The sequence below is a fragment of the Emydura macquarii genome, unplaced genomic scaffold (genome assembly GCF_026122565.2).
Source record: "Emydura macquarii macquarii isolate MOO-44397 ecotype Brisbane River unplaced genomic scaffold, CSIRO-AGI_Emac_v2 contig_968, whole genome shotgun sequence".
Lineage (NCBI taxonomy): Eukaryota > Metazoa > Chordata > Testudines > Chelidae > Emydura > Emydura macquarii.
In genome coordinates, this window is record NW_027131105.1 from 7,309,511 (window position 1) to 7,327,599 (window position 18,089).

The window sequence follows — 18,089 nt, forward strand, 5'->3', positions numbered from 1 at the left end:
ACAGAATGGGAGGGGGCGCTCTGTGCCAGCGCTGATATATCCGGCTCCGCCTCCTAGTCCCAGATCCGCCCCCGCCAGACTTAAGGTGGATGCACTTATTTACTCTGTGTTGAGTGTGTTCCCATGAGCTGCACTGCTACAGCCTGCAGAGGGTCTTGCTTATTGCAGAGCTGCGGGAGGGAAGGACTATGGAAAAATGGGGGTTGTGCCGTGGAGAGGGGGGCAGTGCCCCAAGGGTGGGCGTCTACTCTGTACTTGCTACAATGTACTAGATGGTGGAGGACAGGAGATGACAACACGTGGTTGCCTCTCCCTAGAAAGTTTGGGGGGTGAGAATGGAAGAGTTTCCAACTAGGGATAAACAGAATATAATTTGAGAGACCAGAACTGGAGGGCTCAATGGGTAGGGAGATATCTTGGCCTGAAGAGAGGAGGTTCACGGAGGGTATCTAGTGTTTAAAGGTGGGGTCTGGGTGGTAGGACACCACTTCACCACCTGGGCTTCTATGTCCAGCTCTAGCAGGAGTGGGATCCAGTGGTTAAAGCAAGGAGTTGGGGCTTGGAGGCAGGATTCCAGGGCTCTAGTCCCAGCTTCACAGCCTGTGGCTGGACGACTCCTTTTCCTTCAGTGTGCCTCAGTTTCTCTGTCTACTCTTAGCCTGTCCCTTGGAGCCATGTGCTTGGAAGAGAGTCAGTCTTGCTGAGAAAGAACTCTGTTTCAGGGGGCCAGAGATCAGCAGCTGGGAACCCTGGGCCACATTCCTACATCAAAGGCCAGGAACCCATGAGGAGCAGGGGAGGGATCATAGTCCGGGAACCCTAACAGGGATGGATAGATCAAAAGCTAGGAAGTGTTGGAGGCAGGGATCAGAGTCTGGGAACGCCATGGGGGGCCCACAATCAAAGGCCGGAAATCCACCCCCTTCCCTCCTGTCCTGACAATCACAAGAAGCACTTGATTGTTCCCTGTTCCCATTCTGTCACCCATGTGGGAGCTCCTTCGTGGGAACCTACACATGCAGTCCAGTCCCTTACATATAGCAGAGAGGGACCTATGGATTTCTTGGGGAAGAGGGGGCAACACAGCAGCCCTTCCCATTTTCTGTCCCTCCTGGGAAGCCTCAAGCTCTGAACGACACCATGTCCTGTTGGGGATATGTGACCAATTCCCCCACCCCAACCCTGGTTACATGGGTGGGGGAGGGGGAATCTGGGGGAGATACACTCCTTACCCCTTCTCTCCCCAGCTAACCAAGCCTCCTCCCCAGGTAACCTCCCAGGGCCCAATGACCCCTAGTCATTGCTAACTTCTCAGTGCCCCTCCCCCCCAGCTAACCCTGCCTCCTCCCTGGCTAATACCTGTACCACAAAAGGTTAAATATAGCTCTGCTCTGACCTGTGGGCTTCCCACTCACCAGCAAACAGCCCCAACTGCCTCCTGGAACCGCCTACCTACTCACACCACCTCTATGGAGTCTAGTTCTCAGCTGCATCCGAATGGCACTAACTGGGCAGTGTGGGCTGGGCTTCTGGGGGTTGAACTGGCCCTGGAGACCAAGTGCTCCCTGCTCCCTGTAGAAAGGGCCTCCCCCCACACACACTGGGGCAGTAGTGGGGAAGTGAGGCGTTTGCCAGACCAGTGCCCTGTGTTGGGCACCCATAGAGGCTTCTCTATGTGGGGGCTGGCACTGAACTGCCCCCCTCTTCCAGCACTAATTTTGCCCCAGAGGGGTGGAATTGGGGAGGGGAGGAGGTTGAAGTCCCAGTGGCAGAGCTGAGGTGCTGATCCTCCCATGCCTAGAGTCCACTGTAAGCTGCAATGCCTGACTCAGCAGAAGCCACAATCCTCCAGCCACACAAGCTGTGAGCAGAGACCTGTGCATCCACCCCCTTCCATAGGCAATCCCCCTGACCTGACCAGCCCCTACCTCTCTCAGCACCCCTCATTCTCCCCTTGTTCCCCCCACACTATGTGCCACCTGGCCTCCCCCCTGCCCCTCTCAATCCTCCCCACTATGTGCCCCCCAGCAACTCCCACACTGTGTGCACCCCAGCTCCTCCATGCTGTACACACATCACTTGTTCCTCCCCAGTGTGTCCCCCAGTCACCCTCCCACTGTGTGATCCCCCCCGCCACCATATATGCCCCTTGTCCTGCCATGTGCATGTGCCTCCAGTTCCCTCCTCCCACCCCAACACACACACACACACACAATCAAACCCTGGGGAAGGCTCCCACATTGTCATGTTGAGGCTTGAATCCTCCTGAAGCCGAGGGCGTGGGAGGGACACAAAGGAAAACAGCCAAGATGCTGCTCCAGACCCACAAATGGATCCCACATGCCTTGTGCCCTATGTTGCCAGCCAGTCAGGATGGCGCCAGGACTGGGAGAAGAATTCACAGCCCCAGGGAAGGTCTGGGCCTAGTACAGTCCTGGGATTCCAGTTGAGCTCAGCCATCTTGGGAGAAGAGTTACACAAAATGGCTGGCACTAGCCACAGCAGCCATATTTGTACCACTCCCACCATGGCAGTCATCTTTGAGTTTCCATACCCCCATCCCAACAACCATTACATCCTGTAGGGCAGCCATCTTTGTCTCTCCTATCACCAGCCATCATCCTCCCAGAGCCATCTTTGTGCAGTCTCTTTTGGCAGCCATCATCGTGTTGTCACCTCGACAGCTATCGCCCCTGGCCTGGAAGTCATCTTTGTTTCAGCATCTTAGTGCTGCCCCCTGACCCCCATTAGCCTGCGATGATTGGGAAAGGGGCATCCCTACTCCCACGGCAGCCAGTGGTTGCACTGTTGGGCAGCATCAACAGGATTGGGTGTCATTTCCTAAGGGGCCAAGCCTGGGGCCCACAGGCAGAGCTGAAAGGGCTCCTTCCCTGCATGGGTATCTTGGCTGGGGCAGCAGGAGCCAGGCCCCATGGAAGCCCCAGTTCTGCTGATCTCAGCCCCAAGGGGAGCTGCCCTGCTTGGACGAAGAGAAAAGGATATAGCCCCCAACACGCTGCATTTCCTCAGGGAGCAAGGGTTGCAAAGGCCTCAGCTTAAGGCTATGGGGAGGCTCTTATGGGTCCTGCCCTAACCTGGGGGTTTCAGCCCGAAGGACCAGAGTCTGTTCAATCGCGTACACATGTCCCCTACACTTCCCTTATTGCCAGCGCTCCGACTTCTACTGCCCAGTTCCAGAATACCCCACTGTCCATTGATCACCAATTCCCCTGTGCACCCACCCCCCAGTGACCCCTATTGCCCATCCCAGCCCCTGGTGACTTGCACTGTTCTATTCCCAGTATCTCCCATCATCCCTTGCAGCCTTTGATAACAGCACCCCCGTCAGTCTCCCCAGCCTACAGTGTCTGGCCCCATTACCTCTCCAGCTCCTCCAATCTTCAGTGACCCCCTTCCCAGTGCTCCCTCAAACCCTAGTGTTCCCCTCACCAGCCCCGTCTCCCCCACTGACCCTCTCTCCACCTAAGATCCTTATTGTCCCTCCTCCAACTCTGTTTATCCCACAGACTGTGTTTGCTCCCAGCTGAAGCCGCCCCCCCAGCTGTTGTTGCTGGAACTGGAGCTGTCCTCTGCAATCCTGGGCCCCTGCCAAGCCAGCTCAGGGGGAGGGGAGGGGTTCAGCTGTTTCTTGTTGTAGCATGTTTTGCAACTGGAGTGTCCTTTCTGTGTGTCTCTGGAGAGAGATAAAGTTCCCTACAACTGACCTGCTCAGACTTTTTCTCCCCCAGCCTAGATTCTGCCCCCCCATCCAGCCTAACTCCCCAATTTTTCTCCCCAGCCCAGCCTAGGCCTTGCCCAACCTAGATCCACAATAACCCAGTCTGGGCCCTCCAGGGCCCCCTCCAGCCCTGGTCTCCTTCACCAGCCCAGAGTCGTGTCCCCCTCCTCTGGCTCAGACTGACTCCCCCTCCCCCCCTGCACACACACATACACACACACACACACACAGTTCACACCCCCAACCCAGATCCAGGAAAATGCAGAGCCCCCAAACCCAGGTGTAAATGATCCATAAGGTGCAAGGAAGGGCGGATGAATTTAGGGGAGGCTGGGGAAGCCATGCCCTGCTCCCCACCATCTCCCACCTCAAATTCTGGATCTGGGCATCAGGGGATGGGACTGTTCAGGAACCTCCTGTCCTGCCAAGAGACAGGGAGTTCTAGGAATCAAAGGGAGTCCAGAGCAGAGAGGAGTCCCTTTTCCCCTCTGCCTGGCTGGGCTCCAAGGCAGGGATGTAAACAAGTCTATAATCATAGGGAGCACGGCTGGGAATGAGCCATCCATGGGGCCGCCCTTACAGGTATTAGTGAGTCAGTGCCATCCTCAGTGTCCCTGGGTGGCCCTAAGGACATGGTGCTGCAGAAAGCGGGGTGGGAAGCTCAGCAGGGGAAAGTTCAGGAACTCACCCCTCACAGCCAGTGCGAGCCCCCAATGCCCCAGAGTGGTGCTAAGGGCACTGTGTTCCTGGCAGCACCATCTTTAAGTTCTGCAATAAAATCCAGGTCCTTGTCTCTCGTTGTTGTTGTTGTTATTATCTATTTGCATTATAGCTGGACCCAGACTGAGACTGGTGTCCCGTTGCGCTAGGTGCTGCACAGACCCCAACCAAAACTGGGGCTCTGGCACACTGGGTCCGGCACAAAACCTGACTGAGATTGGTGACTCCGTTACACCAATTGTGCCCAGACCATGACCAAGATTGGGGGCCCCATCGCCCTGGCTGCTGCACAGCCGCACAATGACAGTCCCTGCTGGGAGGAGCTCACAGTCAAACTAGAGAAAGAGTGGGAGGAGAAACAAAGGCACAACATGGGGGAAGGGATTTTCCCAAAGTCAGTTGCAGAGTCAGGAATAGAACCCAGCTATCCTGGTTCTATCCACCCTTTGGGCCACATGTGAGCCTAGAGACCTTGTGTAAGGGGTCTATTAGCCCCTTACTGAAACTTAGTAGGTCTTTTTGCTTGGCATCTCTTTAGTAAACTGGACCCTGAAGCAGACACCCCCCCCAGAGCCAGTGGGGAGAGGCCAACTCAGGTCAGCCTGATTGACAGGGTGGGCAGGCCAATGAGGGAGCCAGGAGGGTGGGGGGAGCCACGTCCTCTGTGTGAATTGGAGCTGCCTGCTTGGGCCGAGCTAAGGACAAAGCAGCCAGTAGCTGGGAGGCCAGAAGAGGTGCACAGAAAACTGAGCTGAGCTGACCCAGAGCAGCAGAGCCAGAGGGACATCCCAGAGAGCTGAACCGAGCTGAGTGCAGCTGCACTGAAGCGGAGCAGGGACTGGGGCTGTCTGGAGCTGGGTGCGGAGGCCAGAGAAGGAGCCCAGGGAGCTGACCGGAGCTGACCCAGAGCAGCAGATCTGGAGGGCCATCCCAGAGAGCTGAGCTAAGCAGAGCCGAGCACAGCTGCACTGAGCAAAGCAGAGCGAGCAGGAGCTGGGGCTGGGGCTGGGGCTGGAGCCCTCTGGAGCTGGGTGCAGTGAGCAGCTGGAGAGAGCGAGGGGGACCCTGGGAGTGTGTGGCTACTGCCAGAGCAAGTGTCTGACTCTCTGCATCCCTGGAGCGTAGCCAGGGCCTGGACAGTGAGCCTGCGACATGTGACACAGACTGTGAACCTCCCTTACACCCCAGAAACACTGTTTGTGGTACCCCCGTGCCAGGGGGCAGTGTTGGGTGTTTCCTTTAACCTTTCTCCTCTCTTCTTCTTTTTCATTTAATTGCTGTTTGTGTAATAAGTTGTGTTGCTTTGCATTGTATGCAGTGACTAGTGGGTCAGGGAAGCACCCAGTGCAATTAGTACCCAGAGTGGGGACACCCTAGCCCCTGCCCTAAGGGACCATGGCAAGATTGGGGGTTGAGCCCCAGGAATCCTGGGCCCAGCCTTGTCAGGTTACAGGGCCCCCACCACACAGGAGAGTGGGAGGGGCGCCCTTGAGGTCAGGTTGGCCTTTGGGTAAAGAGTGGGAGCAGGGACTCCGATGCTTTTGCTAGCCAACTCCACTAGGGTAGTGTATGAGCTAGGAAAGTTCCTCACAATAGCGGGCCCCTTCCCCCACTTACACTTGCTCCCCATCTCCCCTAGGGAGACCCCATGGCAGGTACTCTGCAGTATGTTGGAAGGGCCGTGGCTTTGTTCTGAATGAATGTGTGTTCCTCCGCAGTTTATGAGCTGCACTGTGTCCCTGAGACTTCTGCTGGTCCTCCTAAGCTCTCCCCTTCTTGTGGGGGGGTCTAACAGCAGGGTCTCTCCCCAAACACTGGGGCTGCCAGCCTGGATCAGAGTGAAAGTCCATCCACCTGGTATCCTGTCTTGGACAGTGGCAGGCATAAGATGCATCACAGAAGGGTGCAAGAAACTATTACAGCCCCCACTCCTCCTAGAGCTGGGGATAGAACTCAGGAGTCCTGACTTCCAGCCCCCTCAACCCACTAGACCACCTGCCCCTCTCCAAGTAGGGAACAAAACCTCGGAGTCCTACCTCAGCTGGGATCCCTGAACTCCTAGAGTCCTTCCCCTCAGTACCATCCCTACTGGGGCCCATTCAAGTACCCCATCTGACCCTACCCCCAGCATCACAGTTCCTATGGTGACTATATGGAGCAGGTGGGACCTTGCTCTGGAATGCCCCCACCTTTGCCATGTTCTGGAACCAGGACAGTCACCACAGTAACAGCTGAGGGTGGGGGAATCAGGTAGGCGCCATGCTGGGGGCCCACCGCCGCTCCATGTTCACCAACGCCTGCATCAGCCCCTCCCTAGACCCCAGTGTCCGGGCGCCTGGCACCCTCTACCAGAAGAAGGGCAGGGTGCGCTTGCTAGGGCTGCTCTCAGGCTCCCTTCCCCAAGAGGTAATTCCCCCGCTCCACCATCTACTGGCTTCCCCAAATCATGGGGGGAGGCCCAACATCTATTTTAGACCACCCCAAACTCTAACTCCCTGCTGTGGGACACTCCCCCAAGGGGCAAACACCTGGGGAAAATGGTTGGGCTGGGGTTTGTTTTTGTAGGGTCTCCTTAATTGGCACGTCTCTCTCCCTCACTATCCTGCATGGGTGTTTGTAGAGAGAGAGCAAAGATGGGGGAGTCAGGATGCTCTACTCCCACCTTTGGGAGGAGGGTGAGGGCTAGTGGACTAGGGAGCTTTGAGCCAGGACCTCTTAGAGGGGAAATGCCCTGTGCCCCATTCCCTGCTGGCCTGAGCCAGCCAGTCCTCCTAGGGGAAAAGCTGGGTCCCTCCTGCCTCTGCTCTGTGCTTTCAGGAGGAGGTTTTCAATACCGGTGATGGAATCATGGTTTTGATGAGGAAAGGGAAGAGGAAGGGGTCACCCAGAGGCCCCTTCCCAGGGAGAAGGGGCAGCCGGACCCCACAGTGCAAGACGCAGGAGCCAAGTGTGAGTGACACCTCTGTTGGGGACCAGGACTTGGCCCCATCTGCAGGAAGGTGAGTAGGTTGGATGGGATCCTCATGGCCTTTTGGCCAAACTCACCCTTGCTGCAGCTCCAAAGAGATTATATTATTATGGTAGACGTGCCAACCAAGATCAGCATCCCTGTACTGCCGGGCGCTACACAGACCTGACCAAGATCAGGGCCCCCACTGTGCTGGGTGCTGCAGACCCCCTGACTGAGAGCAGATCCCGTTTTGCCAGGCTTTGCACAGACCCCCAACCCAGATCAGGGGTCCCCCTTGTCCCAGGTGCTGTACAGACCCTGACCAAGACGGGAGCCCCCACTGCACTGGTGCACACACAGAGACAGCCCTAGTCCCAAAGGGCTCACAATCTAAACAGACAAAGGGAGGGGAGTGGACTCTATTTGGTTAGTGCGGTGGGGATATGGTCAGGTATATGGTATGCCCTGTGAATGGACCCATTGGGCTACTCCAGGGTGGCAATATGAGGTTAGATGGGCCCATTAGGTCTGATTTGGGGGGGGTCCCATTGCTCTGGCCTGATACTCATCATCTCTTCTCCCCACCAGGCAGAGAGACATTCCTGAGGACACGTTTTCCCCCAAGCCAGCTCCCTCCTGCACCCCTGATCCCCCATCCCACTGTCCCCAACCCTCCTTCCCCTTCCAGTGGATGTGGGAGGAATTCTCCCTCAACGGCCGTGCCCTGCTCCCAGCCCCTTCCCTGGAGAAGGTCAAGAAGGGGAAGCCCCGCAGAGCCCCCAATAACTCCCCCCATGAGAGCATTCGCCCAACAGAGACAGGTTTGCAGGGGCGTGTAGACCAAAGAGCTGGCAGCTCTCAGGGGCACAGCAGCACTGAGGGGAGCAGGATCAAGCGAGCACCCCGTGCGTCCTCCAGCACCCTCTCCCCGCTGTATTGGAAGATGGAGGCCCGGAGCGAGGCCCGCAAGCGCCAGCTCCGGGAGGAGCGGAGACACTGGTTGCAGCTGGCTCAGCAGCTGCTGAGTCTGGAGGAGGCTGTCATGTCCTCCCCGGCCTGGGAGGTGGCCACCTCTGCTCAGCAGCTCCGGGCTCGGCTGAGAGCTGAGGCCCTGTGCTTGGCTACAGAGCCCCAGGACCCGAGCCCCAGGGGGCACAGAAGGAAGGGCAGGGGGCTGGCCACTGAAGACAAAACCCGGTTCCAGCCCATCATCAACCGGACCATCCCTGACTTTGAGACACTCCACAAGAGGTTCCAAGAACAGCTGGAGAAGAGGAAAGTGAGAGGTGAGTGAAGGAGATGGATGCAACTGCTTATGGGGTGGGGTGAGAGGGCTGTTTATACAGGGTTCCTCACCTGGAGCTAAGATGCAGCCCCCTCTGCGGTTGGATAAACAGGCCGTTTATACAGGACCTCAGGCCTGGCACGGAGAATGCAGCTGCCTCTGAGGTGGGGCTATTTATACAGGAGTCCCTGGGGTGGGGCGCAGGGGCTGTTTATACAGAGACCTCTCCCCTGGCACTGAGATGCAGCTGTGTCTGGGGTGGGGTAGGGCAGTGTAGGTATGGGGGAGGGGTTCTGGGACCCTCCATTAATGCTTTCTGTGTCCCCCTCTCAGCCAAGCTGACCATCTGCAAACCCTTCCGCCTCCATGCGGCCAGCAGCTCTCAGCACCAGCCTGGGGATTCGCTCGGAGACTGGCAGCAGCAACAGCTGCACCAGCTCTGGAGCTTCCACTGCAGGGCCCAGTCCTGCTCAGAGCTTGACTCCCAGCTGCCCTCGGTGCCACCCACCAGAGCCTCTGACAAACGGCAGGAGGCCACCAGGTACGGACAGTGCTTTCAGTCCCACCTCAGCTATCCTAGCCCTGGCCTCACCCCCCCAGCTCTGCTGATGCCCCTCTGCTATCCCAGCCCTGGGTTTCTTCTGTCCCAGCTCTGCTGGTGCCCCTCAATCCTGACCTAGAGCAAGGGTGCTCACTCACACATCCCCAGAATACTGGACAGTCCAGTACTACTGGGAAGGGGATGAGCCCGCCCCCGCCAGTGCCACATGAGGGGCACCATTTGGAGAGCATGCCACCTTGCCTCTGCCGGCGTGCGTTCACATGCATGGTGTGCGCGCAAGGTCACATCAGAGGGGGCAGAGTGACACGCTCTTCATTACGGTATCTCCCATCTGAGGCTGGACAAAACCACATCTGGTATTTCTCAGCACCGGGCAGGGGACTAACATTAGAAAAGCAGGACTGTCTGGCTTAAAACCGGACCCATGGCCTGCCTACTGAGGGTTCCCTGCTGTCCCAGGCCCTACCGCCCCCAGCTTTGCTGCTGCCCCTCAGTCCTGACCCACAACCCCCAGCTATCCCAGCCCCGGGCTCCCCACAGCCCCCTGAGATGCCCCCGGCTGAGCCGCCTCCTTTGCTTCTGGTGCAGGCTGTTGCTGTTGGAGTGGGAGCGGCGAGAGGAGCAGGAGAAGAGGCGAGCAGAGCAGCGCAGGGTCAAGCAGCAGCAGGTGCAGAGGGAAGTAGCCAAGTGCCTGGCTGCCTACAGCCCCCCGGGCACTTTGTCCCAGACCACGCAAAGGAAGAGGGAAGAGCTGAGGTAACAGGGAGAGAAAAGAGGGCGTCGCCTGGTGTGAGAAGGGGAGGAGTGTGGAAACCACCACAGGGCACTGCTGGTGCCTCTCAATCCCGACTCCCAGCCCCCTTTTAGCCCAGCCCTGGGCTTCCTGCAAGCTCTGCTGGACCCACAGCCCCCTACCCTCTCTTATAGGAAATGATTGTCCCTAGATAGGGCAGTGGCCTGGTACACAGGACAGCTGGGTTCTATTCCCATCTCTACCACTGAATGTCAGCAAGCCCCTTCCCCTCTCTGGACCTGAGTTCGCTCTCTGTCCCTTGGTCTGTTTAGAACGAGAGTTCGCTGGGGCAGGGACTGGCTTTCACTCCAGTGCAGTTGGGAGGTGTGATTGCAGAACATGTAGAAATACCTAACATAGCTTTCATCCCGCTGGCATGCTAAGAGTAGCTGTGGCAGCACAGACTAACAGCCAAGTACAATCCCACTCAGGACCCTCGGTTTATACTCAGGTGGCTATGCTGCCATGGCTACACCTAGGGAGACCACCCATCCCGAATTGGGCGGGACAATCTCAAAATGCAGAGTTCAAGGCCCAGTTCCAGGCTAAATGACTCCGGGACAGCATTTGTCCCAGATTTCCTGCAGTGTTGCTCTGCATCTGCCTGAAGCTCAGGGTGGCACTAGCCTCTTCCTAGTATATGGGAGGAAGGGGTTGAGGTAGGCCTTAGCCCCCACTTACCATGAGGCCCTGACCCTTCTCACCCTCCCCGCCATGAGGCCCTGCACCTGGTCAGTCTAGAAGCTGGAGCTGGACAGTAGTAAGAGCCGCCCAGGAAACCTGGGCAGGTGCAGGATCCAGGGCTTCCCACAGTGGCCTGGGCTCCCTGGGTGGCTCTTACCAGGCTCCGGCTTCTGGCCTGGCCAGGGGATGGGGCCTCAGGGAGAAGTCAGAGGAGTAGAGGGCCGCGGGGCAGGGGCAGTCAATATTAATGTGGTACATTTTAAATATTAGTGATTACTAGAAATGGAGTGCTAACGGTGATCAGTATTATTTCAATCTTTATTCAGAATAGCAGCTAATATTGATGTAGAAATAAATGCTAGTCATTAATATAAGTTAATATTTTAATGGTGAATCATATTAATATTTGTTAACAGTAGCAGTTAGTTGTTACTACTTTTGATGCGAGCAGTTCGACAAAAAGTTTTACCAATAAAAGTGCTAGTGTAGACATGGTCTATTAGGGGTGTGAAAAAACACATACCCCTGACTGAGATAAATTTTACTGGCAGAAGTGCCGGTGTGGACAGCGCTATGCTACCGCTGCTCTTTGGGGGTGGTTTCATTATGCCGGCAGGAGATCTCTCTCTTGTCAGCATAGAGAGGCTACACAGGAGACCTTACGACGGGACAGCTGCAGTGGTACAGCTGCGCCACTGTCAGGCCTGTAGTGTAGACATATCTTAACCAAATTCAGGGTGTTTTGAGTTGTTCCAGTTAGGAAGAGAAATTGGTGGAGTCAGGTATTGTCTTTGGTGCAGTCCTGTTTTTAACAAAGATTATGCAAAGTCCTGGTTCCCTGAATACAGGAGGAATCAAACAACAGGGGATAGTTTCTTTGCTCACAACCCCAGACCTCTTCAGGCTTCTCTCAGGGTCCTGCACTGTGCTTGCCTGGGCTACCTCTGTGTCTGTCTGTCTTTTCCTGTGTGCTCCCTCTTGCTTCTTTTATGCATACACATGCTGCATGCATAGGGCTTGTCCACACAGCAAATGTTTTGCTGGCATAGTATACCAGAATAGCTATCCTGGCAGAGCGCCTTAGTGGAAATGCAATGTAGGCTGGCAGGAGTTCTGCCGGCATAGCTACACAACCTCCCCAAATGACATTAGTAAGGGCTATGTCTACACTTAAACACCTACAGCCTGTAGTGCTTCGGCATAGACACTTGGCCCTTGTCTAAACTACCACTTACTTCGGTATAATTTACATTGCTCAGGGGGTGTGAATATTCCACACCCCTGAGCGATGTAAATTACACTTACCTATGCGCCGGCATGGACAATGCTATGTCGGTGGGAAAGGTTCCCTTAACTGCTGCCTCTTGCCGAGGTGGAGTTATTATGCCGACGGGAAAGCTCTATCTCATCAGCATGAAGCATCTGCTGTAGTGCTTCTATTGTAAACTAGCTCTTAGAACAGTGATGGGGAGGGTTCTCCTGTCTTGTAGCAAATCCACCTCCCCGAGAGGCAGTAGTTAGGTTGATGGAAGAATTATTTCATCGAACTAGTGCTGTCTACACCAGGGGTTAGGTCAGTGTCACAGTGTCATGTCCACCCCATCCCCCTGTGGGGCAGGTTAGGGAGTGTGGCGATCCCATGGTTGGAGCTTGCCTGGGGATCAGGGCTGTGTGGCCCAACGGCCAGAGAACGAGGTGGCCACCACCAGGGGTGACGGCCGGCGAAGGGGAACCCAGCCCTTCCCTACTCTACCAGATCCCAGTCCAGGTCTCAAACCACCTTTTTTTTAGGTCTTCCTTGTGGTCTTTCTCCTGTGACCACTAGTTCTTGTCTCTGGCCACTATATCCCACATATTGTTGTCTCACATGACCCAGCCAGCTCAGCTGATACTCCCTCAGCTTTTCTGTGATGGTGACTACCTGCATCATGGTGTGTACTGTTTCACTGCATAGCCTATCCGCTTTCATCTTACCCAGCGTTCCCCTGAGCATTCTCATTTTGGCAGCATGAAGTAGCTGTTCTTCTTGCTTCCTCGCTGGCCAGCATTCCAACCCATATGTTATGGCTGGCCTAAGCAATGATCTCACATACTTTGCATATCTGCATAGAAAACAATTCCTGTCAACTTCCTCCATTTACACCAAGCATTCTCCATGTGGCTACTAACATCCGCATCTATATTCCCATCATGGCTCACTCACCGAGGTATTTAAATTATTGCACATACAGTACTTTGTACCATTTAGTTTGACTGACTCACTCAACGAAGCAATGCATGTATTCTGTCTTTTGTTAGCTGATTCGTAAGCCATTTTCTTCTAATGCAGCCCTTCAGCATTCTAGGTTCCTTTCCAGTTCGCATTTATCTTCACAACACAACATAATGTCATCTCCCTGTACTTCTCCTGCAATATTTGGGCTGCAAACACTACATCCATTGTTAACCTACCTGGCATAAACCCAAATTGGTGGTTGTTTACTTGCTGCAGCAGTTCCTCTCAAAGTCTTTTGTCCATAATTGTTTCCAGCCATTTCATCATGGGACTCATTAACATGATGGGTTGGTAATTACTACATTCTTGCACATAACCTTTATGGATGAAGTTAGGGACCAATGTGCTTTTCCTCCACTCATCAGGCTTTTTTCCAGGACAGAGAATTAAGATGAAAAAGTTCATCATCCTTACCACTAGAGGCCTGCATGGATACACAAATGTGGATCCACATCCATCCACCCCAATCAGTTTATCTCTGACTGCCATCTGCGGTCTAGTCATCTGCACCGGCATGCACCCTTGGCTCTGGAGCCCCCCAGTCAGCTGTTTGGAGGCCAGCCCAGCTGCAGCCTCCACTGCTGATCAGCTGTTCTGGGGCCAGCCCCTCCAGGCAGCTGCCCAATAGCTGATGGCAGGCAGGGGAGCCCTGTGGAACAGCTGATTGATTGGCAGCTGCAGGGGAGCCTCCACCAAACAGCTGATCTTTACTGCCTCCTACACTTCAGTGGACCATCAGCACATTTCCTTGCCATGATATTTTCCTCCTTTCATTTGGCCACAGGCAACTTGTGCACTTTCTGTAATAAGTCTGGATATTTTCCCCAAGATCTCGTTAGTATCGTCACCGTCAGTTTGGTCATTGTCCAACCTCCATAAGATCCTTAAATCTCAGACTAACTTCCTATCCACGAGCCTCCACCACTTGATCCTTTGTCCCATCACTCTTCTTTTGTCTTTTAATAGTGACTAATATTTAGTATCTATGAATGATTAATACTGTTAATAAATACTAAATTAATGTCAATCTATATGTTGATATCTTAATAGGGATTAATATTTTCTGGTTATGGATATAGATCAATATTAATTTAATATTTGCTAAACATATTCATTAATATTAATTGGATAATTGTTGATAATAGCAATGAATATTTTAGTATTAACGGTGATCAATAGTATTTAATCTTTGTTATTTAATATTGATGGATTAATTATTAATAACAGTGATCAATAGCAATTTAGTATTTATTATTGTTATTAACCACTAGGTGTTGCTGGTTCCCCACAGAAATCCTGCTCCTATTCTGACTGGGTCTAAGGGTGAATGTGGCCCAAAAGTGGGCGGGGGTGGGAGGGGTAAACATTAGGAGTTTAAAAAAAAAAAAAAAACCACATACAAAAACCAAGAGCGAGAGACTGTCAGCATGTAAACACCTGGTAAAGATCTGCCCTGGGTACACGGACACGAATCACAAACACACCCTGGTAGCCAGACACCGACTCCCCCAACGCCCAGACACCTGCTACACACTCTCACACCCCAATACAGCTATACCCAGATGCAATTTGACCCCCTGACACCTAGACATGCCAACTTCCACAACACCCCAATGCCCCCCAAAACCCAAACACAACTCCTAGACGCCAGCCCAGTACATTCACATCCAGTCTGACACCTCTCTCTAGCACCTTCACCAGACACCCCAATATACTGATTTCCATATTGACAACCAGATACACTGACACACACATTCCGACACCCTGACACACATCAACACCCAGACACTTTGACCACTACCAATGTCCAGTTACCCTAACATTCAGATTCCCTCCTAACACATGGACACCCAGACACAGCAACAACCCCCAACATCCAGGCAGTCCGACACTCGCCCCACAACATCCAGACACACCGACTTCCAAACTGACACTCACGACACCCCCCCATCTCACACACCCTGACCCACGAACACACAGACACACTGACACCCAGACATAAACTCTGCACACAGACACACACCCCAACACCCAGACATACACACAACGTGCTATACCAACACCCACATAGACACAGACACACTTGGACAAATCCACACACTGCACCACACGAATACCCACATGACACCAACATTGGCACATGCAAAGATCCCTGAGGCCTCATGGGCCCAGACATGGCAACGAGTGCTGGGCTGAAACTGGGGAGCCATGTGACTGGGGCAGGTGTTAAATGACATAGCTTGAAAAGGGAAGATTTGAGATAAGCTTCATAGGCAGATCCAGATCTGAACCCAAAGATCCCACAGGATCCCCCAACCCCACTCACCCAGACCCCATAGAGCCTCCAGATCTCCCACAATTTCCCAGACTTCACAGAGCCTCTTGCATCTCCCAGCCCCAATGGCCCAGTTCCTATAGATCCCCTGGTTCTCCCAGGCCCTATAGTTCCCTGTGGATCCTCCAACTCTGCTGATCAGATCCTAAAGGACCTGGAGCCCAGGAGTTGGGATTGGGGGATCTGCTCTGATCCTGATGGGCTATAATGTTCCCCAGATGCTGCCAATGCCCTGGGACAGAGGATCCACCAGATCCCTGAGTGTCCTTGTGAATGGGCAGTGATTGGGGATGGGATTCTCTGCACTCACCCTCTCTGTGCTGTTGCTCTAGGAGGCTGGAGCAGCAGCGCATGGCAGAGTACGATGCCCAGCTGCAGGAGATGCAAGAGAGGGTGAAGAGCCGGCCCTACCTGTTTGAGCGTGTCATGCAGGTGAGAGGGGAGTGGGGTCTAGTGGGCTAGAGAGGAGGGAGCGGGCTGGGAGCGAGGGTTCCTGAGTTCTATCCCAGGGTCTGGGAGGGGAGTGGTGTCTTGTGGTTAGAATAGGGGGAGCTGGAAGACAGGACTCCTCAGTTCTATCCTCAGCTCTGGGAGGGGAATCTAGGGGTCAGAGCAAGGAGGCTGGGAGCCAGGATGTTTGGATTCTGTGAATTCCCCCTATTGCTATCCTGGCTGGAGGAGCGCCTGCTAGCCAGGGGTAGGTGGCCTGTGCACAGATCACTCCTGTGTGTGATGTGAATGATATCCCTGCCTCTCACCCCACAGACCAACGCCCGCCAGGCTGTGGAGCGGCGCTTCTCCCAGGTGCTGGCAGCGCTGGGCATCGATGAGGGGCTGCTGTGGAGACATGCAGGGCGCCAGGCCAAGGGCAGCATTGCCAGGACAGCTGGCAGAGCCACGAAGGGGCGCTCACGGAGCCTCTCCTAGACCAGGTGCTGGAGATCCCCCATGGATCCCCCTGTCCCTATAGATCCCTCCTGCATCCCACTGTCTCAGGTCATATAGATCCCCCTTTATCCCACAGCTCTGAGCCCTATAGATCTCACTGCCTTGACCGTATAGCTCACCACCTGGCTGTACCAGTCCCAAGCATTATGGATCACCTGCTGGGTACTCCAAGCTCTATAGATCCAGCTGGATCTTCCATTCCCCTTTGTCCAAGGTCTATAGATCTCCCAGCACAGGGCCTGTTGATCCTACTGGCTCATTCAGACCCCTCAGGACTCCTGGGTTCTATTCCCACCTCTGGCAGGGGAGGGGAAGGGGAATCTAGTGGTTCCTTTGATTCATGTCCTTTTGACAGGTTGCTGCTGAGCAAGAGGCTAGAGTCTCCTCTGGACACTGCCTGAGAATAACCCCGTCTGGAACGGAGAAGAGTCACTTACAGCTTCCTGCACTAGAGGTGCAAAGTTCCTGCAAATAAATAAGTCTTTGAGAGCAGAAACAACGAGAGTCCTGTAGCACTTTAAAGACTAACAAATTTAATTTCTGCAGGCATAAACTTTCGTGGGCTGCAACCCACTGAGGGTTTGCTTTTTTCCTCACGGAGGATAACGCAACAAATTGAGCAAGAGGTGTGCTGAGCCGGAAACTGAGAGCCAGGACTCCTGGGTTCTAGCCCTGGCTTTGGAAAGAGGACAGGGCCCATTGGTTGGGGGGGGCTGGAGGCTGGGAGTCATTATGATGATGATGATGATCTTTATTACAGTGTCAGCTAGGGGCTTTGGCTAAACTGGGGCACGTGTTGTGCCGGACACTGCACAGACCATGACCGAGATTGGGGCCACTGCACAGACCCCCAGGTGAGATCAGGGCCCCCACCGTGCTAGGCATTGCACAGACCTACCTCCAGTGATCAGATGTCCTGATGTTATAGGGACAGACCCAATATTTGGGCCTTTGCCTGTTGCCCTCAACCTCTGTCCTGATTTTTCACACTTGCTGTCCGGTCACCCTACACAGACCCTAACTGAGATTGGGACCTCCATTGTGCCAGACACTGCTGCCCCCAGCCGCAGATCTTCTCAACCTGTCTCATCCTAACACTCCAACTCCTTTCACACACACCGCCCCCAGCCCTGAGTCCCCCTCAACCCCAGATTCTCCCCTCCACTTTCCCCAGCCCAGATGCCAGCGGACCCCTGCTCCCTCCAACCTGGATTTCCCTTGGTCTCCTCAGACTTGGCTCACCCTCACCCTCCCTGCTCCCCATAGCCCTGGAGCCCCCCCATCCCTCCCCACAACCTCTCACCCTCACTGCCATCCACAGCTCTAGATTCCCTCCTCTTCCCCACAGCCCAGATCCCCTCATCCCCCTCCACTCAGCACAGCCCTGGATCCCCCTCCCCTGCAGGTTTCCCTGCCCCTCCCTACCTCGGCAGCTGCCTGCCTCCCAAGATCCCTCTGCTCTGATTCATCTAATGTTTCTCTCCCCTCACCACCACTTGGTTCTGTCCTTTCCCAGCTCCCAGGCCTGCGCAGGCACCAAAATGCCCCCCACCCTAGAATCCAGGTGAGAGGCCCTGCATCTGGGGAACATGGCTGGGAGAAAGTGCGGGCCTGGATCTTGGCTGGAGCACACCTGCCTCCCCACTGATAGTTTAGAGAGCTCTGTCCCAGCCAGGGTTGGACACAAGGCTCCTGCGTTCTATCCCTGGCTCTGAGAGAGGAGTGGGGTCTAGTGGGTTAGAACAGTCAGGATGGATGGTGAGTCAGGACTCCTGGGATCTATTTGCAGGTCTGGGAA

The 18,089-nt window shown here is 54.6% G+C and overlaps 1 protein-coding gene across 1 annotated transcript; it reads left to right on the forward strand.

The window, feature by feature from the left end:
- The first annotated feature begins 8,352 nt into the window (after positions 1 to 8,352).
- Positions 8,353 to 16,785, forward strand: TSGA10IP (testis specific 10 interacting protein). The gene is made up of 6 exons (XM_067544410.1): positions 8,353 to 8,695; positions 9,028 to 9,235; positions 9,845 to 10,012; positions 15,676 to 15,775; positions 16,109 to 16,275; positions 16,647 to 16,785. Exons 1-5 carry the CDS (start codon positions 8,353 to 8,355, stop codon positions 16,268 to 16,270), a joined length of 981 nt encoding a protein of 326 aa, XP_067400511.1. The 3' UTR covers positions 16,271 to 16,275; positions 16,647 to 16,785.
- The last annotated feature ends 1,304 nt before the right edge of the window (positions 16,786 to 18,089 follow it).

What these genes read in the sequence shown, in the direction of transcription:
- TSGA10IP (XM_067544410.1), top strand. Translation starts at nt 8,353, where the DNA reads ATGGAGGCCCGGAGCGAGGCCCGCAAGCGCCAGCTCCGGGAGGAGCGG. An exon ending in GGAGAAGAGGAAAGTGAGAG is followed by an intron (nt 8,696 to 9,027) that starts GTGAGTGAAGGA and finishes TCCCCCTCTCAG; the next exon opens with CCAAGCTGACCATCTGCAAA. An exon ending in AGGAAGAGGGAAGAGCTGAG is followed by an intron (nt 10,013 to 15,675) that starts GTAACAGGGAGA and finishes CTGTTGCTCTAG; the next exon opens with GAGGCTGGAGCAGCAGCGCA.